The 22,225-nt window shown below is 40.4% G+C and overlaps 2 protein-coding genes across 4 annotated transcripts in view; both read left to right on the top strand.

The window, feature by feature from the left end:
* Nucleotides 1-4,153, top strand: part of LOC139918552 (stress-associated endoplasmic reticulum protein 1) — a 7,094-nt gene extending 2,941 nt beyond the window's left edge. The window contains exon 3 of the mRNA XM_071907972.2: nucleotides 3,063-4,153. Coding sequence (XP_071764073.1) covers nucleotides 3,063-3,103 — 41 coding nt within the window. The 3' untranslated portion in view covers nucleotides 3,104-4,153. The remainder of the gene's footprint in view (nucleotides 1-3,062) is intronic.
* A 3,081-nt stretch (nucleotides 4,154-7,234) lies between these two features.
* LOC139907741 (dnaJ homolog subfamily B member 6-like) overlaps nucleotides 7,235-22,225 on the top strand; it is a 59,709-nt gene continuing 44,718 nt past the window's right edge. For 2 of the 3 annotated variants that reach the window (XM_078287464.1, XM_078287466.1), the window contains exons 1-3: nucleotides 7,235-7,366; nucleotides 13,215-13,321; nucleotides 18,170-18,279. In XM_078287464.1, coding sequence (XP_078143590.1) covers nucleotides 13,257-13,321; nucleotides 18,170-18,279 — 175 coding nt within the window. In that variant the 5' untranslated portion in view covers nucleotides 7,235-7,366; nucleotides 13,215-13,256. Of the gene's footprint in view, nucleotides 7,367-13,214; nucleotides 13,322-14,599; nucleotides 14,735-18,169; nucleotides 18,280-22,225 lie in introns of those variants that run through there. The other variant, XM_078287465.1, reaches the window with a different exon arrangement.

Here is a 22,225-nt window from a genome sequence, read left to right as displayed (position 1 = left end):
GCTTGTTTTTTAATATATTTAGTTACAGAAGTTCCAATAATAAAATCAGCTACAACAAAAGTGTGTTCTTGATTATAGATTACTCAAATATTGAATGATTCAATAGATCTGTATTAGGGATGCAAATTTTAATCAATTTCCTCAATTGATCGTCAGTCATGTTAATGACCAATTAATCGATTAATCATTATGTAAAAAACAGCTTTTGACATAGAAAATAGAAAATGTGTGTTTTTACACCTGTCTTTAGGCCTACTCAACAAGTTAATCAACCAAGCATAATTCAAAAGACTAACTAGTCAGGATTAAAAAATCCCGACTCCCGACAACGGACCTCTGTGTTTCCCACAGGCTGAAAATTTACTTTGTTTAGAGTTAAATACTTGTCTTTACATTGTGTCCAGTGGAACCCAACTGGTGGAATATGCAATGAAGTCTCTGCACTGCACTCATGTTAACTTTCTGAGTGTTGAGCAGTGTTAGAATTGTCAGATTAAAAAGTATCAAGTTGCTCTTTACAAATACTGTTACAACACATGCAAGTTCAGAGAGAGAGAGAGTTTTTTTTTTTTTTACTAACGTTTTCAGAACGGGAGACAGACTGTCAGATTGAGTAGCCTACAGTGCTACAGCATAGCCAAATGACAGACATGACGCGATGCGCACATTAGGCGCATTACAGAACGATTTAGATCAATTTCTATACATTGATTAACTTGAATAAGAGCATAACTACATGGTCATGGATGAGTCCAGTGTGCACCCTGTTGACAGTCAGTCCAGCCGCTGAAACACACACTCCGATGGAACAGCTGTCCCGGGGTCGGGAGGCAGAAATAGTGTCGCGCCAACTTTGCCAGTCTGGGGAATCTTCCTGCATTCCCTGTCATTGTGCTTATAGACTTGCTGTATTTCAACATTGTATTACAATGTTTACAATGAACACTGTTGTTTTTTCAGATGTAATTCTCCTTCACTGGACTTTTCGCCCGCTTGCTTAGCTTTCCTCTTTCTCTGTATAAGCGGTGAAAGTTAAATTGCACCCTCATGGTGGTAAGTGATTTCAGCAAAAAATGAAAAATGGCACATAGCCTTAGCCTACGTTGTCGATTAATCAGTTAATATATGCTTGATCGATCAAATTCTTAACGGTGATTAATCAATCGTCGATTAATCATTAACATCCCTAATCTGTATTTCCCCTTGGAAATACAGATTATTAAATACCTGTAGGGCTCCTATTTTCTGGCGAAAGGGAGGGAAAGCACACATAACATTTTGATATCACTTTACCACCTCATCATCCCTCCCTTGATATATTTGAACCAAACACTGGTGATGTTTGTGTGGTACATACATCAGGTGGTTACATTCACACCGCTGTAGAGGTTATCAATATCTGTGACCTTGGTTGGACAGAATAGTAGTACATTCCCTCCCTACAACCTTTACTCAAGGATACCATGCACACCACCCACATTACTATTGCCATTCTTGTGAGGACTGTGCATTGTTGGCCATGGCAGCCATGCCCCTCTCCTCCATTACCAGCAAATGGGTTTTCCTGTATATGGAATTGAAAAATACAATATGTCTCCACCTATTTTAAGGTGGCCGAGGAATACAGTAGTACTGAGGAAAACCTCATAAACAGGTCATCATGTAATGGTAAACTCAGTGTTATTGTGTAAAGAAATACAATGAAATTGCGAATTTAAAAGAACTGAGAACATTGCCATTTTACTATGTATGACGATAAGACGTATGGGAAAATGGCAAAGTTATCTGTTCTCTTAAAAGTGCCGTTGTCGTATTTCTGCATCATTGTATTACTTTACATAATATTGAATGCACCATTCAATGATGATCTGAACAGTTAATTACGTTTTTCTTAACACTATTGTATTCCTTGGCCATAAAGTAGGTATAGACATTTTTTCAGTCCTATAATGGTCAGTTCAGCAAATAAACAGAAAACCCATTTGCTGGTAATGGAAATAAAAACAATAAGAAAATAAAACTGTGGCCACAGCTGATCAACACCGTTTTTGCGATGACTCCAGCACTGGAAATTGTTCAGGGTTCCAAACTGTACATGTAGACCAGGTGCTTTTACGCAAATCTGAAAGAATTGGCCTATTTCTGGCCTATTTGGCCTGACATGGGCCCATTTTCAAAGTGGGGACCAGCCAAAATGCTCCAGAACCAAAGCACTAGTCCTCACAAATGTACTAATGCAACTTTTCTCTGTTTGTCTGTCTAGTTGGTGAGTTAGTTTTTTCCTGCGTTGATATACTTAACCTGCCAAGGCACACGTGTATTTTCAGCCTCTGTGTTTGCTTTTCACCACATGTGACCAGCTTAGCTCAGTCTGGGTAAGGACACAGGTTATGATAAGTGTGGTGTACTTGTGGCAGCTTGGAACATTTAAAGGTTGTTATTGGCTTACCAGCTGTGGTCAGATGTTGAATGAGATTTTTGTTTGGCTTCCATCTTGGGTCAGATCATCTCTGGCTTTATTTATTGTGTGTGGTCTACTTTGACATGTTGGCACTTTACCCCAGCCACCTGGTCCTCCAGTGCTCTCCTTTGACCCAGCAGAAGGTTTTGGTAGGAGGATGTCAAGTCATGGTGGTCAGGCAACAATATAAAGCTAATAAAGCTTCCTAGTTGAGTATAGCAGTTCCAATTTTCACATTATTATACATTAGTGAATAGAGCTCTCTGTAAAAGAGTAATCTACAACAGTGATTCTCAACCTTTTTCATATCAAGGACCCCTAATTTAGTCCACATTAGAGCCACGGACCCCCATTTGACCCCCTGGAACCCCCCCCCCCCCCCATGTATGTGTATTTTCAGTATTTTCCCCAGGAATGCATTGAGGCTGTTGTTCTCGCATTGGCCTTCTAAAAAAATGTCCCTTAATTTGAATTCCAAGGGTTCTTTGCTTAATCCTAAATGGATAGTGTCAGATACAGTTGGATACAGTCTAGGACGTTTTTTTGGTGTGTAGTGCATATCTCTTTATCCCTCCTAACATTATTTTGTTTCTCTACACAGCAATCTTCCAAATCATCCAGAGTATCCGGATGGGCAAGTAGGATGAAGGCCATCCATTCCACTGAGTATCTGTTCATCTTTCTGTCTGTCTGACCCATGCTGAATCTCCTCCCTCCTGGATCAAGATGCCTCCTTCCCAACTCCACATTCTGGGCCAAGGACAACCAGCCACTGGCTTGCACTTTTCGTCTTGTTTTGGGGTTTTTTTCTGCTGTGACCTTCATTTTATTCTTTCTATGGTATCTTGTTTTTCTTTTTTTAAACAAATTCTTTAACTTCCAGGCTATTCCTACTCTGTGCCTTAAATGATCCAGGTAACGCCTCATCCCAGCACTAAAGACCAAGCCATACACACTGCATTTCAATAACTGTTCTATCCATCTTTAGGTCAGCCACCTTGTGAAATCATTCCATGGCTTTATTTTTTGCCTTAATTTTATTTAGTTGCACTCTTGTTAAGTACCATTACATTTGCCATAGCTGTACAATTTCCTCATTTTCCCTACCAGATTGATTCAATATTTATTTTTGCCTTTTTTTTTTTTTGCAAAGAAGCCAAACCAAAAGCCTTTAGTGATAATTTGACGAGAATGTGGTTCAGAAACAACACGGCTGTCTTGTGCAATTCACAGCCAGACACAATTGTCATGCCAAGATAATGAGGCAAAAGCCGAGCATATTGGAATGTTGTAGGAATTATCTTATTTATTAATTTTGTGGTTGTTTAATTACGTACTGTCAATCTATTTCTTATTTTTCTTTCATGGCAGATCAACTTCTTTCTGATTCTTGTGACTGTCAATAACCATTTGGTTCATGCTCTGTAGGAAATGTATTCAATAGATCATATGTGATCATGGTTAAGAAATGATCTAAAGTTGTCCCTTCTTAAATTGTAAGCCACGATGACTTGTGATATTTGAATAACACCCACCCTGTTTTAGGGTTACTCAGAGGATGCATATATATTTTTCTTTATTTAAAGAACAAAATGGATGGTAATGACTTAGTGTAATCTATGTACAAAATCTGCTGGCAATGCAATGGAAACAAATTAAAAAAATTGTCTTTCAATAACTCGTGAAGATATCTGTGGGTTGGGAAAACTGTAGGCTACAGTGCAGTGTGGCACATGCAAGCAGGCCTCTTCACCAATACACAAGATATGATATTGTCCCCCTGCACACGAATGTCACCCCAATGTAAAACAAGTGTTGTACAATCCTGCCTCCCGTACAACGCTGCCCCCTGTTGTAGTATCATATTGTAGCCGGCAGGTGTCATCTGTACACAAAGACACATGGCACCAGTGTGTATACTGCAGGCTTGCTGCACAAAAATGTGCCCCATGGACACTTGTCATGTCCAGCGGCCATAAAGAATATAACCAGTAAAAGTATGTAAGCCTGTACATGCTATTTAAAGGTAAAGAGTCCAAAAGTGTATTTTGAATTACAGTTCAAAAACAAAATTCCATGTGATAGATTGTCCTAAATATAAAACGGGTTGTAGAAATGGGTTCATGTTTATTAATTTAAAAAAAAAGGAATAATATACAATCTTTAAACAATTAATGACTTAACAAATAAGTAGGCCTTTACATCAGGCTACCTCATTGAGCAAAACTGGGTAACCTAAATGTAATTCAGTTTAATCAGTATCATTCAGCAACAATATTATACTTTCTATGCCTGTTCATTATTAGGCTACATTCCATATTGAATTTATTGATAACTGGAGGCCTTGCATTCCTGTATGATTTCACTGAAACAGTCAACCTATACACTCCAATCCTCAAGCAGAGCATATCAGTGTTGTGTGTATCACATTAAGCACTGTTAATAAAGATGAACAAATTTACATAGCCAACTAAATATAGTGAGAATAGAAAATCACAAAAAATAAATAAATAGTGTAATCAAATATATGATTCTTCTTATGGTGATCTTATTGAGCTGTAAGTGTCTTCTACAAAGCTGAATCCAGAGCTGACGTTTTTCTAAATGACTTACTGGTTTGGATAATGGTAAAATATGGTAAAAACTCCAGTTGCTTGATGTGCCCCAAGCACATATTTTGGCCATAGACCTATTTGAAAACGATCAAACATCAATGTACGTACGATGATAAGGCTACTCAAAACTTTGCGCTATGTGGTTACCTAGCCCACACACCCACCCACGTGGGGTGACATGGTCACTGGGAAATATCGGCAGGGCTAGAATTAGTGGATTATCATATACATGATTTTGACCGGAAATTGAAACGATCCTTCTGGCCAGACCCGGACAATGCATCTGAAAACCAGACAGTCCGGTCGAAAGCCGGGCCTCTGGCAACCTAGTGCCACTGTTTGACCTTCAATAAATTTTTGGAAAGATTATGTTTCACACAGTTTGCTTTATTGAGCAGCATGAGACAGGGACTTTCCCAAAACTTCACTTGTAAATCCCATATGTGCTTACATCTTTGTGTTTTGTTCCCCTCCATGACTTTCCCCATGCAAACGTCACTGCTTTCTCCTTATATCGGGTTAATGAAAGTTTTTTGCCAGTCCACTCCCCTTAGTTATTTAAAATTCTTGAGACAATAGGAAAGCTGAGAGGGGTACAGAGTAGGGGACACCATCAGAGAAGGTTCTGGTGGGACTGAAGCCTAGACCAGCAGCAGTAGGCCTGCATGTAGTCTCAAAGATGGGGCCTTAACCACTGGTGGCCCACCGCTATCTCTAGACATGAAAATGTTTGTCTACCCTGAATGATAATGGGTTCAATCCACTCTCTACCCTTGCAGGGACAATCACAGAGGGTGAAACTATGTAAGGGGCAGCCCTAATGGCCGCTGAACAGATATAGTGCTGATTGGCCATGTGGTGTTGTGATAATTGCCTAAATGCTTAAACCTGCAATAACCAATATCAGACCTTATAACCAATCTGGAAACTAATGTGTGCTATGTGGACAATTCATTGAGACATAATGATATAAACCAATATCCACACAGGCGGGCCAGCTGTGTTGCTGTTTTCCCCGCTTTTCTAAAGCTTGTTGTCAAATTCTGCTCCGGACCGAAGCTCCTCCCGGGCCATTCAGTAGCTTTTCATTTTAAAAAAACTTAGCTTGGCCCCTCCCTCGCTGTTTAAAAGTTGACGAGTGAAGAGCAAGAAGAAGGAGGCTCTTCTTGCCTCTTCACTTGTCATTGTGGAACATGTAACCTTCAGCGGGTAAAAGCGAGACCAGCAAGACTTCCCAGCAGGTACGTTTAGCTTAGCTATTAGCATTTATCCTTCTATTTGACCTTCATAGGCCTCCATAGTGCAGTGGCTTTGCTGTGTGTTATTTACAAAAGTGTTGCAGTTTCTGTCACCCTCTAGTGGTCAGAAAAATCGCTTATTGCAGCTTTGAAACTGACTAGAATTTGAGCAGGCATTTCATGTCCAGTCATGAAAATGTGTGCATCTCCTGATGTGAAACAAGTTGGTAATGTGGCATGGAAGAAATTAACTTTTGGTGAAAATCTGACATGTGGAACTGGCATATATTGACAGCTGCATAGCTGGCAGAAGTATGCGGTCTACTGAGTGCTATCTAGTTAGGAATTGTGAAGCCAGCTACTACAAACATACCCTATGTTGAACTTGCTTCATGACATAAGGCAGTGATTAAAAAAAATTGGATTTACCAAAGAATTTTACTATTTCACAATATAGTGGGATGCAGTACATGCATTCAAAATTTCGCAATTTGCCTTTAATTTGCCAGACCTCTAACTCTCTATTGAAAGGCGGAAATATTCCCAAGGTATCCATTATGAACGGCAGTAAACAAACGTGTAAAGGCTGGATGGGAGAGTGATTATAGCTGACTCAGTCCATAATCCACTGGAACAGTAAAATTATTACCTAGCCTAGCCTACGAGGTGGAATAAAACTGCTTCACAGGCGTTCATTTCTTTGGAATTAGCAGTTCCCAGTTTGGCATGCAGGGACACATTATAAATTAGGCTGGTAATGTCACTACTGGAGAACATATCTAAAAAAAACACAAAAAAAACGTCCTGTATTGACCGACATTGACATGTACCGTCCCGTCCCTGTCCAATGAGGTTTTATCCCTGCGCCAGCCGGTGGACCAGGGAAGAGGAACTCACTGTAACAGGACGTTGCGTCAAATCTACAACAACCTCCAGACGGCTGAGCATGAACACAACTCATTAGCATCTTTAGCTTCTTCCTCAACCTAAAAAACGGAGTTTTGTCTATCCTAAATATCACACCAGACCACGGGAAATTGGACTACAATCAGGTAAGAGTATTTGACAGCATTGCTAGTGTCATGGTGTTTACTGCTGTGTGAAGCTAACGCTCCTTATCGAGGTTGGCGAGCCAGCTATTTTCGTTAGCTAAGTTAGCAAGCTAACATTAGCTACCGTCTTACAAACAAAAACAACGACATCATATTTGACTTAGCTAGCCAGTGTTACTTCTTTGGACTTGTCAGCCTGACCAGCAACATCGCTGGATCGACATATGTCAGCTGTAAGATTAGTCTCTGTCTGACTACTCAGTGTATGAATGGAGAACACGTTAACGGTAGCTGCTTAGCAGCAGGCATTCAGGATCACTCAGACCCAAGTTGGCAAACAAGCCAGCTATATAATCAGGTAAGCTTGATACTAAAAATACGGAAATGATTATCAGAAGCAGTACCACACATTAAAACGTGGTATACTCCAGTGGTTTGCAGTCATGGTCCATAGAGGCCCAACAGTCTGCAGGTTTTCATTCCAACCAAACCCTTCAGCAGCTGATTTCACTGATTAGTTCCTCCTCTCTGGTAGAAGGTGTATTAATAAGTTAAATGAGCTGTTGTAGTGTTTGTTTGTAATGAAAACCTACGGACTCTTGGACCTCGTGGCACATGGCTGAGAACCCCTGGTATAGGCCTACTTGTTAGACAAGATAAAAAAGTCTCTGAAAGCGTCGCTGTGTATAGAGAGATGAACCTATTGTCCACTGTATGTCATGTGTTCTACTGTTCCTTTGCACTGCATGTGAGGTCCTCCTGTACTACTAGCCTACATGGGCCAGTACTGTACTTCTGTGTCAGTCTGTTAGAGGTCTGTTCTGCAGCATGTGTGTCAGTATGTACTGTACTACTTTGTTAATCTGTTAGAGGTCTGTTGTCCTGTGTCAGTATTCTGTATTACTATGTTAGAGGACAAAACGTGCACTGTTCAAAACAGTTTTTTAAACACTGAATGTTAGATATTTAGTATTAGACAAAAAGGCTCCTAAGGAAACAAATGTTGCTAATTAATTTATTAAAGTCACAATTAAATGAAAAATAACTTTTTCACCTAATTTTCCACCTATTTAACAATAGGCGTAATTTTTTTTTATATCAAAATCCCATTACTTCTACTTTTAGTGGTACCAGTAGGCGTACATAAGAAATTCCAACCAATAAAACCATCACAGATTTTTGAACGTCATTATTTGATTCAAAAGTGGGCTGGCTGATGGTGTAAACCAATGGGATATTTGTTAGGGAGAGAAAGGCAGTTAATAAAACTAGTATTTTACTGATTCTAGTGGCATTTTCGATTCTTCTTATCAATCCGATTCTTAATCGAGTCCCCTATCGATTCCTACTGCACAAATTGTCAGGGGTAAAAGACTTAAGTGGAGTTAACTTTGTTTTATTATGCAATAAAGACATTGCTGTGTAGAGTTAATTTTGTCTCAGAATTACTCTTCAAAACAACTAAGGCACATTTGGCATAATGCTTTAGCTGAAAGAACACAATACAAGAAGAAGTGAAAATAAATTCAAGTAATTGGATTCCCATTTGTATTTACCATTTTATTGTGTTGTTCAAAGCGTGCTCTACCGGTAATAACAATACTTCCGACAGCATTTGAAGGCAGCATCAGCTTGCTACTGGTGTGACGGTTGGCGCAGTGCAGAAAATCTAGGAAATAATTAGGTAAATATTGGACTTTTCAACCCACTGTGCAATTTGGCTTCAGAACACTTAGTTATACTGCACAAGCTGTTTGGATTAAATTTATGGTCTTTTTTGTCGTTTTTGTAACTCTAAAGAAACAGTATCTATCATTGTTTGCGATTGACAGCAGAAAAGTTGTTGCACAGCTATTCAAGCAGCATCCAGCTGGTCAACATTCTTAATGATTGATAAGAGGTAGGGATGCACCGATACCATTTTTTGAGAACCAATCCGAGTACCAAGTACTTGATCAAGAACAATGACAGGCCTAAATTACGAACAAACAAAAAAAATAGCACAGCATATGGTAGGCTTGAGGATAGCCTTTCATTAAGGACTTAACAGAGAAGGGATAAACAATAACGCCGATATGCCTAATAAAACAGCCTATAGCCAAGACATCTTCTAAAAAAGGTACTACTAATAATATTAAATGTTGTGACCTAGTTGAATGTGAGGAAACGGTTCTTCACGAACAGCAGCATTTCACATTTCACACAGCTACTTGGCTGCACCCCTTTCGAAAATAATAATGATAATCGAAAAAATAATAGCCAGAATAACATAGGCTAGAGGTTATAGTGTCTCTCTTTACAGCGCATACAAACAGGCTGAATAATGCGGTAGCCTACGCCTCCAAGTGACTGACTAAGTAGGACTGGTTCTTGATACCCAGCCCTACCTATTTCACTGTAGAGCTTTACATAATTTCATGAATTTCCCTAAGGGGATCAATAAAGTGCTATCTTATACCTCCAGGTTAGCGGGAGCGCTGCTGTCCAATACACAAATACAGGGCCAAAGCCGTAATCTCCAACAGTGGAATCCAAAAAGCGAACTGCCATTCTCTCCCTAATGGATATCCCATTGGTTTACATCACTGGCTAGTCTTGAATGATCCCTCCCCCATGTTATGTCCCGCCCCAACATCCTGTTGCAACTGCAAATACATCAGATCACTGAAGCAAGATGCTCTTAAAATGCCATTTCATTGTGAAAGAAAGTTATGCAACACCCAATCCCTTGGCGAAAATGTAATTGCCCAGGCATTAACAACTTTTTTCTGAAGGTCCTCAGGAGTTTCTTTTGAATGTGTCTCTAGAACCAAGTGAGATGACTAAGAAAGAACATGCTTACTTACAGCAGTAGTTGCAGGGGACAGTAAGGGATTAAGTTCTTTGACTGGTTGAGGGACGTATTACCAGGATTTATTTTGTGTCTTCTAGTGCACAGGTGTTTTTTAAACCCTTATTTAACCCCTTGCACCGTGATTTCCCCTGAAATAGCTTAGAATATACAAATTTTCCCCATACTGTAATAGCACATGCATATTCTGTATCTACTTGTTTCGTTTCTTTGAAGCTATAGCACACTTGTATTGAGTCAAATTTTCAATCTCAAGACAGCATTTTTTTTTATGGCTGTGCCATTAAATGGAAAAAACAAAAAGAGTCAATAATCTGACTGGCAGCCGGGGCTTGTGGACAACACTAAGTTGTGTAAGAAAGAACACACTCTAGGTTACAGGAACATCCTAACAGAGTAGTTGCAGTGGAGTGAGAGTTACATACATACATTCCCACCTGGGAGCTGCCCATCACAACCAGTTGTGTGCCCATACTTGCTCACTTCCCACAGGGTTTTCCTGGATTAAAATGTCTCATTGGAGGACCAGATAATGTCATACGCTAATTGGTTGCATATTGGTGGTGGTGGTGGTGCAGTGTTTCCTCTAGGATTTTTTTTAGCAGCGGGGGGAAAGGGTTTTGTTGTACATGGGTGGTGCGCGCGTGTAGTACGCCGGCGGTCGGAGTGAATATCAATAGGTAATTAAAAAATATGAAATAAAGCGACTAGGGCTGAAACGATTCCTCGAAACTCGAGTAACTCGATTACTAAAAATCATCGATGCAAATTCTTTGCATCGAAGCTTCGTTTAATCCATATAACTATATACACACTCAGTGTTTCGCACGGATGATCATTACTGTTGCACAACGCGCTGGAGAAAGAGAAAATAGCGAGGGGCGAAGAGAAGAGACAGGCCAGAGAAAACGACAGAAAGTGTCCAAAGTTTCGGATCCAGTGTTGCCAACTTGGCGACTTTGTCGCTAGACTTAGCGACTTTTCAGACCCCCCTGGCGACTTTATTTCTCAAAAGCGACTAGCGACAAATCTGCCGACTTTTTCTGACCATGGGAAGCAATGTTAATGTGTTGAATCCCAAAGCATTTGGCAATAAATTGGTTCGGCTGATGCCGGTTTTCTCTACTTGCTTGTCTAATCCAGAGAGGTCTGACGGTCACAGCGTTTCCCCCACACAGCGTAGCTCCTTCCCTCCGCTGAGAGCAGGGACTGTAGGATAGGGTCCACTTGTAATTGCTACCGGCGTACCCCGAAACTGGCCCGGGTGGGCGGAGTCAGCACTTAATATTAAAACGGGATGAGATGAAGGCTAGTAAAGAATGCACGTTAATTATGGCTATATGTAATGGCTAGTTAAGAACGTAAATCAATATGGTGGCTAGTTATGATGTCCCTAAGTTAGCTAAGTTTTGCTCAAGAAAATAACCACAGAAAATAAAATGCTGCAGTCAATTTGTGAAAGCCTGAGCTTCATTCATGTTATTATTATGATAGTCACACACACATACACACACACACACACACACACACGCACACACACACACACACCTACTCCCCTCACAGTGATGCATAAAATACCCAAAACTATGCCGGCTTGCAAGTCGCTATCTCTGTGTGCCTGCAACATCTGTGCCAGCAGAGAGAGTTTTTTCAGCTGCTGGACTTATTGTTAATAGACTGAGGTCTCGTCTTTCACCCGAACATGTTGACATGTTGATTTCGCTGAACAAAAATGTTTCGTCAGTCGAGTAAGTAGGCCTACCACGTTGTGTGTGTGTGTGTGTGTGTGTGTGTGTGTGTGTATTATTTTAAATATTATTTGTTAACTTTTATTTAGTGAGTTGTCATGTTTTGTTTTGCAATGTTCATAATGCACGGCGCAAAGTGCCACATTTATTCAAGAATGTGATTAACGGTTTCAAATGGCTCTTAAATACATGCAATATTTTTTCGGACGTTTTAACCTTATAGATTATTAATTATTAATTGTGCTCAATTTTGACTGTTTTCTGAGTGTTTTCTTACTTTTAGACTAGTCGACTAGTCTAAATTAAAATTTTCGTTTAATTGACAGGGAAATTAGTTGTTGGGAACATCCCTAATTCATACATAATGCCTCTTTCACCCACTACTTACAGAGGGCACTGTATATTAGCCTCAGTGGCAAAGTTTGCAGCCTGGCTGAGAGCACTTAATTTTTCTTTTGAAGTAACGTTACCGGTATTATGATTCACTGAGTTCGCTAACGTTACCTAGCTAACGTTAGCTGGAACATTATTTCACGATATATTATTAATATTAATAATAATTAGTTGGCCATGAACATTAATAGAGAATACATTGCGAATGTAAAATCTATCTAACTTAACGTTAGCTAGTTAAATCTACCTTTCTCTCTCTTCTTTCTTTTTCTCTTCTTTCTCTCTCTCCCTCTCGCCTCGGCCGGGTGTCGCCACATGTTCCTCTATCCGTCGTTTCAAATTAAAAGCCCTCTGCAGAGTCGTGTAATTGCGACATCATGACATTTCATAAAATTCTGAAGCAGCGGCGGCAATAATTTGCCGCTGCAAAATGTATATAACGGAAACTCTGTGGTGTCATCGTTTATATTTACAAAAGAAAAGAAGAATAAAGCTATTTTTATGGTACGGAGTACCGATTGGGTCCCATTAGGGTGACTGGAAGCCTATGTGTAGGCTTTTCTCGCGAAATGTTTTTGGAGTCAATATTAACATTTTTCCCCATGGTCCCAAAAAATCACAGTGGGAAGTTCTATATGAGGCATCTGCTGCTGATTTTTCTGCTTAGCCAATTACCCAGTTATGGTATTGATGGACACTGTTGTCTGGTTATAAACCCATGATACTAACCTGGCTGGTAGAATTGGCAGACCTGCAAGCCACATCCAGTATCTGCAGTATTGTCATTTGGCTGCTGGCTGTTTGTAATTTCAAGCTGTGTGTAAGCCTAATCATTTGCTCTGTCTATTCCTTTCAGGTTTACCAGGCTCATTGAAGTTTTCCCCCTCATCCACTCATCATGGTGGAGTACTACCAGATATTAGGTGTGCAACGAGATGCGTCTGCAGAAGACATAAAGAAAGCGTGAGTAGCAAGACACTTCACTTCAAGACCCCATCACTTTTCAGCTGGTGCTTCATCTAGTGATCTAAATCTTTCCCTTTCTGTTGATAAACTGTTCCTTTCTTTTAACATTCTAACACACATCTCAGTTTTGGTGTTATGAAACTATTTAGCACAAATATACTCATTGATGCTTTTACCTCTCCTTTTTGATACTGTGTCACAAGAGGACTGTTTCACTCAGAGATGGGCAAACATACAGTAAAATGTAGGCCTATCTAGATACAAAATACAAATACATGACCATTAAATGTATCAAAATAAATTACAATTATTAAATTACAATTACTGGTGTGAGCAAATGTATTTCATTAAAATACATGTCATTTGTTATTTGTATTTTCAAATACAAAAATGCATACATTGAAACATGAACATTTGAAGTAATAAATCAAGCATGAAGTCCCAAACAGGTGCCTTGCATAAAAAAAAGAGGAAAAAAACTAAACCTGTTATCTTTTTTGCCTCTTAATGATGTTTAATGAACATATTTTTGACCAAGTCACTGTTTACTGTTTTCAGGTATTCACAGAATAGCTGAGAATAACTGAGCCCAACTTAGTTCCGCATTCTGTTAAAACGGATTTAATAGTTTCCGGTTCAGTTTCGCTTTACCGGAAGCTGTGTGGATATAGCATTGTTGTATTCATGGTGTCTTCGGGAGCTGCCTAAGATGAGCATTTCCGATGTACATCGTATAGGCAGGTTGACCTTCAAGACTCCCACGACCAAACTGCCTCTGCAACTATGAAGGTAGCTGTCTACTAGCTAGCCGCCTAGCTATCTTGCCAGGTCACTACCTAACACTGTTGTTAAGAGAGTCTCACCCCTACAAGTTTCTGATTAATTATTGCTATATATGCCTACATAATCACATTGCCATTTTATTTTCACCAGTATCAAACAGAGACAACTGGTGAAATCTGTGAAAATAAAACGACAACGTGATTATGTATGCATATATAGCAATAATTAATCAGAAACTTGCTGGGGTGAGACTGTGATGCCCTAGGTTATCCAGGTGTGCATGAATACATTTTCAACCATGTTGCCTTTAAAAAATCTTCTTCCATTCTCTTTTATTCCATTTCTGGCCGTTCAAACCCATCCCTTTTCCTTATATGGTGGACACACCTTACCTTAATGGCGTCATCCAGTGAGGAAGTGGCAAGACCGGCCTCGGCGTCTATATTGTACCGGAGGATCTGATTGTGCTTTCACAAGCAGGAAAAATTGTAATCTGTGTTTCCAAGTGCGAGGACTTTATCTGAGAGGAAATTGACTTCGGTATTGCGGATTCTAGTGTTAACGCTGTCTGCCCGTCCCGGGCTGGATCACGACACTCTGACTGTCTATGACTGTTCCTGCGAGTTTGTGAGTAGGCCAACTCTCTCTTTTCCATTTGTTCCTTGTGCAACGGTCTTTTGCGGGGTTTATTGGAACCCGCGGGACGCTACCGGAACAAGGAACTGTGTTTTGTTTTTTGATACAGTGATTACCTTTTGTGTGGAGTAAGGGAAAACCCGTTCAGGATTGTTTTGCTGGGAAGAACTGAACTGAATTACACGGTGAACGGAGAATTGTACTGGGTTTTTTGGAATCCTGGAGTTATTTCTTTTTGTGTGGAGTGTGGGAAATCCTGTTCTGCATTATTTTGTGGGGATAAACTGTATTATAAACTGAACCAAGAACTGTGAATGCTGGAATTAATTCTTTGGTTTGGAATGTGGGAAATCCCGTTCTGGATTATTTTGCTGGGATGAAATGAAATATTAACTGGGTTTTCAGTGTTTCCCACAGAATTCGAATCTATTTGTAGTGGTAGGTGGGTTGGCGGAGGCGGGGCTATTATCAATAAAGGAAATCTGCTTTTCTGCCCCTCTGCCCTGCTACATCTCCCTGTGCTGTCAGTTTCATCTGTATCTTTACATTGTTAAATTACTAGCCTTTGACATTGTTACATTATCTACTCTGTTTTACTGCTCAGCAGCTCCTCTGGTCCAGACTGTCCCTGCTCCTCCTCAGGACGAGTCCTTTTCCTTCTTGGAAATTATTTTTCAACATTAATCTGGATTGAGGGAGCAAACATTCAGAGTAAGAATTAAAAAGTTAATATTAACGTTATCAGTCCACCCAGTGGATACTGACTAGCAGCTATACGGCGTGCTAATCTCGGAAACCCAGCTGTATTCCGAGTAATGTTGACTGTTAGTTCTTCTTTTTCGGGAATTCAGCCGGCCGTCTTCTTAGCATGGGAAAAAAAATATCCCTCAAGCCCGCGTGTGCAATGGGAGGCGCAGAGAGAGAGAGAGAGAGACAATTAGGGGCTGAGCGAATCAATGTGCTACACAGAGTTCTACAATTAAATAGTGAAGAAAAAAAAAAAACATTGTGGCGGGCTGCCACAAAGTTGTCTATGTATGGGAAACCCTGGGTTTTGTTTTCTTTGTATACTTGCTGACCGGAGGGTGGAAAAACCTTTGCTGGATTATTTTTGTTCAAAGGAACTGGACTGAACTAAATACAGTGTTGTGCACATTTTTTGTGGACAATATAATTCCCTGGCTGAAACTAAGTCTCATTATACTGTGTTTTCTTTATTCTGTTTTGGTGTATCAAGTGGTTGTCTGAATAAGTATTCATTATCCAAATTTTTTACCCAGGTACTCGTTAGTGTACATGAAGGTTGTGTTGCTGATGTCTATTCATGTGACCTGTGTAGGATTTGACTTTTTCTTTTCCCCTTTTCCCTTTTCACAGTGAATCAAACACTTTGTCAGGCTGAGGCCTGGCTGGCACCCCAAACAAACCAGTCAAACCGCTACAAGACTCTCTTAACAAAAGTGTTAGGTAGTGACCGGCTAGCTAGTAGACAGCTACCTTCATAGCCACAGATGTATGAAGAATAGGGCTGTGCAAAAAAAATCTATACAGCTGAGTATTGCAATATGTTTTTTCCACGATACTTTATCGATTTTCCAGCCCCTGGTATCGATACATTAAAAAAAAATTATTAATGTTTTAAACGGATTTAAAATGTCCTTAAATTTCCCTCAAATCCCTTTGAATTAAATAGTTTTGACTCAATTTGTCCGCTGAGTTATCAATATAATGTGATGTACATATTAGACTGCCCAGATGCAGGGCAGGCATTATACCACGCCAAACGGCCAGTGCCGTGGATGCCCCGGAGTGTGGCCGTAATGCCCCTTCTAAAATTAACTATCCACACGGCCAGTTTAGCATGCCCTGTTTTGAACTGGCCGCTGTGCCCAGGTTGTGCCATTAAAAGAAAGTTGCGGATTTCCTCATTTAAAACTACATGCGACGCAGCAAATAAACAAACTCACGTTTCCCAGAGTCTCCGTCATCACACTGGACATCAACAGTAGCGTGAGATTTCTCCCACTCCCGCTAATATATGTGTAAAGTTAACGTAAACATTAACAGCTAATTATTAATTAAACTGATAGGGAGAGAGAGAAGCCATCGCTAACTGCTAAGCTATCGCTAACTGCTAAGCTATCGCTAACTGCTAAGCTAAGTAACTAACAGATCTGAAAAGCGTATAAACAACTGTGGGATTAGCGAGAAAGTCGCTAAAAGAAAGAGAGAGCTATGAGTGCTTGAGCAGAACTAGTGTGAGTTTAAATGTACAGCGGGTAATTAGCCACTGTAATGAAGAATATAGCAAAATTAACCGGGTTGAGAGCAGCAAAAACGCTATCAGTAGCAGTAGCCTGCTTATGAGGCATTTAGGGAACATCTGTAAATTGTAGCGTCTACCGATAGTCTGCATGAGGCGTTTAGGGGACATCTGTAATTTGTAGCTACAGAAAATAACCTGGGTTACACTTACGTTATCGTGTGTTACTGGACATGTAACTAAATTTGCAGTCTGAGCCATCTTACATATGTGCTGTATCACACTGCAGCACTTAATTTTTTATTATTTGGATATTTATTTTGTTGAGGAAAAAGGACTGAAAAAAGGATTTTAATAACCATTGGTTTTGGCCTTGGTGCCCTACATTTTGGCTGCGATGTCCCAATAAATTTGTATTTATCAAAGGCCAAAGTGGCCTTGCCGTAAAAATGACTTAATTCCAGGCCTGCAGGTGGTACACAGCAAGTTGTATTTTCAGCTCTATTTTTAAATTTTCAGTAAATTATGTAGAGTATTGCAATGTATCGCAATATGTATCGTATCGTGAGGTCCTTGCCAATACCCAGCCTTAATGAAGAAGCGTATAGCTTAAACCCTTTATCCAGTTTGGTCGTGGGAGTCACCTGCATATACGATGTACATCGAAAATACTCATCTTTGGCAGCTCCCGAAGACACTGTGAATAAAACGATGCCATATCCACACATAGCTGGTACAACAACGAGCTTTTGGTACATTGTACAACTACTTTTCCTTAGATTCAACAGTTAGCAAATCACTGTTTACACTCTTTTCGTTTCCTTTTAGTTGCTTTTGAGTATAACTAATTCTGACTCATGTAGTCACTCGCAGCTGGTACATGCATCAAGCAAGTCATGTGACACTAGGGATGTCATGAGAAACGATACTTCGGTACCAAGTCGATGCCAAAATTCTGAAAATGTGAAGGTACTTGTTTTTGGTACTGGAGATGTGATTCTTCCGGAACTGATGGGGGCAGCATATACGCCTGCAAGTGTTCTAGTCTGACGTTAACCGCAAAAGGAAGAAGAAGGAACGCCTACCGTTTTAAGCACACCTTTTTAATTTTCACAGTAGAGCCTTTCTGAAACTGCCCTCCCCTTCCCTCTTTTCCCCTCTAGGTATAGAAAACTAGCGCTGAAGTGGCACCCGGACAAAAATCCAGAGAACAAGGAGGAGGCTGAGAAGAAATTCAAGGAGCTGTCAGAGGCTTATGAAGTCCTGTCGGATGGTTGGTATTACAACATAATGAGTACTAGAAGGCAGGGCTGGAAATCAACACCAGCCACCAGCAAAATATTACAAAATTTTACACTGATAGTAAAGCTTAAATGGGGGTAATGTACTGTCTCTTCTTAGTACTCGTCAGGAGTATGGCTACAGTATTTTGGACAAGCTATAATCTGGATTTACTCTGCTGGGTAAAACAGCTGTACAGTAGGGTTGGGCAATTGAACAAATACATCAGGGATCGGTGATAGACTGAATAGATCACTCCCCTTGCTGATTTTTTTTCTTTTCTTTTTTTTGCCTGTTTAAAACATTCAGGGTTTCCTCAGCACTTGGCACGCAAAGTCAAGTCAAACTTTATATAGCACATTTCATGCACAAGCAGTTCAATGTGCTTCACAGAATAGTAATTAAAAATAATAGTAATACGTGAAAGTAATAAAATAGCATTGTAATAAAATAGCATTAGAAGAAAGAAAAAACACAACACAAGATAAAAAAAATAATAGAACAATAAAACAATACAGCAAGTAGGAATAAAAACTGTTAAAATAACATAAGATGGATAGTAGTAGTAACAATACAAGAGTGCAATATACAGGCTCTAATCAAAGGCATCAAAGAGAACAGGAAGGTTTTGAAGTTACTTTTAATAATAATAATAATAATACATTCTATTTATATAGCGCTTTTTCATGACTCAAAGCACTTTACAGCTTAAAAACAAAACAGCATTAAAACACCATTTAAAAAGATGTTTTAAGTATACTTAAAACTAACAATGCAATCACAAGTGATATACTTCTCTAAAAAGGTAAGTCTTGAGAAGTGATTTAAAAGAATCAACACTGTCCGATGCTCTGACTGTGGGAGGTAGGTTGTTCCAGATGTGAGGGGCAGCAGAGGAAAAGGCTCTGTCTCCCAAGGAGCGGAGCCTTGTCTTGGGGAGAACCAGAAGTCCATGGCTAGAGGATCGAAGAGAACGAGAAGGACAGTAGGGAGAGATGAGTTCTGATAAGTAGTCTGGAGCAGAATCGTGCAGGGTCTTGTAGGTGAGGAGCATCACTTTATAGATTATCCTGTAATGTACAGGAAGCCAATGGAGGTCTCTAAGGATTAGAGTGATGTGGTGTCGGGAGGAGGTGCATGTCAGGAGTCGAGCCGCAGAGTTTTGTACTAGTTGCAGTTTGTTGAGGAGATGGGAAGGGAGGCCAGTGAGGCGCGCAGTAATCCAACCTTGAAGTGATGAAGGCATGGATTAGACGTTCTGCATCAACAAATTTGAGATCCGGGCTATGTTCCGGAGGTGAAAAAAGGCCAACTGTCTGGTTTTGTTTATGTGGGGTTCAAATGAAAGTGCAGAATCCAGGATGACTCCAAGGTTCTTTACTTGCAAGGAAGGTGTGACTGCCATGTCATCAATAGACAGGCCGAGGTTGCTGACTGTATCGGTTGTGGACTTGGAGCCGATGAGGATTATTTCAGTTTTGTCTGAGTTCAGTTTCAAAAAGCTGCTGTGCATCCAGGATTTGATATTCTGCAAACAGTTGTTGAGTGTTTCCATTGTAGCTGAAATATCAGATGTGGTATGGATGTATATTTGAGTATCATCAGCATACAGGTGGTAATTTAGGCCATGGTTGAGGATAATTTGTCCGAGGGGGAGCATGTAGATACTAAAAAGGAGGGGTCCAAGGATGGAGCCCTGCGGAACCCCGTATTTAATTGTGGTTGGTTTTGACTGTTGGCTGTTAACTGTAACAAACTGCAGTCTGTTGCTCAGGTAAGATTTGAACCAGGTCAGTGCAGAGCCAGAGATACCAATGAGGCTTTCCTGAGCCTCAATTTGTCCCAAATAACTGTCACAAATTCGAGGTGTTAAGCAATTGGACTGGATGTCACAAGGTTATAAATAATGATGCGTTATGATTTTGTGGCGCACGTGGCGCATTTTAGACACCGGTTCCGGGCGCACAGACATCCTCTCCAGCATCCTCTTCACCTGTGATACCCCGAGTCAGAAAATTAGAATAAAGAACTTGTCTAGTCTGTGCTTAACAAGGCTTGTCTCAGTGCTATGGTCTGCACAAAAACCAGACTGGAAGACATCATGCAGATTGTTTAGAGCTAGATATTCATGTAATTGATTGTAGACAACCTTTTCAAGAATTTTACTAGGAGAGCTGCCTTAACAAATGAAGACACTGCCTTGACTGCAAAATACTAAAAAAAAAATCCAAACTCCAGGCTTATTCACTGAGACCAAAATGACATCTGCTGTTCAAAAGCCACATTGCCATGAATAAGGAGCATATTTTTGGAGCGCGCATCAAATCGTGAGTAAAATTAGCTAATTGTTACAACTAGGGTTGGGTACCGAAACCCGATACCACTATGGCACCGGTTCCTATACGACCGGTACCTGCTGGACCGAATTGCAATGCAGATTTCGGTGCCTCATTTCGGTGCCTGAGCTGCCGATTGAAATCTCCGCCCTCTGGTGCTCCAAAACCGCTGCATGCACCTTCACTAACGTTATCGCTTGGAGCGCACCGCTTGAAATCGGCTGTCTTCCTCTGTATGAGGCGCCGCTGCTTTCCTCTCCCGTGTGACTCGCCTTCCAACTTTTGGTTGAAAGCCAAACAGCAGCGCCACTCATCAATGTTACATTTTGGTCGCTTAGCCAATCAGATAAAAGAAGAGGCGGGTCATAAAAGTTTTTACTACCAATAACTTCCGGTTCATACAAACTGTCAGTTATTTGTTCATATGTAACGTGAAAAGTACATGAAAAGTAATTAAGGACAAATGTGTTTACTAGAATGTCACAATAAATAGAAAATGTTGCTGATGTCAGGAGAGGAGTCATACTCTGCCAGAGAAAGCAGACATGGTTTATATTCCTGCAAAAGAACTGTTTAAGTAGAAGAGTAGAATAATTTGTAGAAGAGTAGAAGTCTAGAAGTTTGCACTTGGTATTTCTTTTGCTGTTATTTATTAGGGCCCGAGCACCGACCGGTGCGAAGCCCTATTGAAATGCAAGGAATTATTATTAGGGCCCGAGCACCGACCGGTGCGAAGCCCTATTGAAATGCAAGGAATTATTATTATATTTCCCTCCAATGAATCGCATTTTTAAGGGGCTAAAGGTGCTCGGATAGTTGCGAAACTTTGCACATGCCTCACAAGTGCTGAAAAATTTTATATTTTATGGGTCTTGCACATGGGTGTGGCAAAATGGCTCAATAGCGCCCCCTACAAAATTTCAAATAAATACCCGTCGCGCTACGTTTCACCTACATGTACGAAATTTGCCAGGCACATGTATCATGTCCAGACTTAAAAAAAAGGTCAATGGGTGCCATGACCTAAACCCAACAGGAAGTCAGCCATTTTGCATTTATTGTGGCATTTTTGGCCATTTACAGGGGTCATACTTTAACGAACTCCTCCTAGACTGTTCATCGGATCCACCTCAAACTTGCGCAGCGTATATAACAGACCTTGACGATGAAAAGTTATTAAAAGTTTGAGTTTTCCTCGGAACGGCGTGGGCGTGGCGAGGCGTCGAATTTCCATGTTTCGCCACGAAACAGGAAGTGCTATGTAACTCCACTGTACATGGTCAAATCTGGCCCAAACTTCACATGTTTGATAAGTGTCATGGCCTCAAGACATCGACATGGCAATATTCAGTTATAGTCATTGCGCCACCTACTGGCAACACAGGAAATGCCACGTTCTATACTGAAAATTCTGAGCCGCATCGATCGGTCGGTGTCCAGTAATGATGCGGCGGCTGCGACACACCCCGACATGCGCGAAGTGCGAGGGCCCGATCATCGCTGCTTGCAGCTTTAATTAGGGCCCGAGCACCGACCGGTGCGAGGACCTATTGAAATGCAAGGAATTATTATTATTTTTCTCGGGCCAAATAAATCGCATTT

This window comes from Centroberyx gerrardi, chromosome 13 (genome assembly GCF_048128805.1).
Source record: "Centroberyx gerrardi isolate f3 chromosome 13, fCenGer3.hap1.cur.20231027, whole genome shotgun sequence".
NCBI lineage: Eukaryota > Metazoa > Chordata > Actinopteri > Beryciformes > Berycidae > Centroberyx > Centroberyx gerrardi.
Note: the sequence above shows the minus strand (reverse complement) of the source record. Positions and strands in the feature narration are given on the sequence as shown.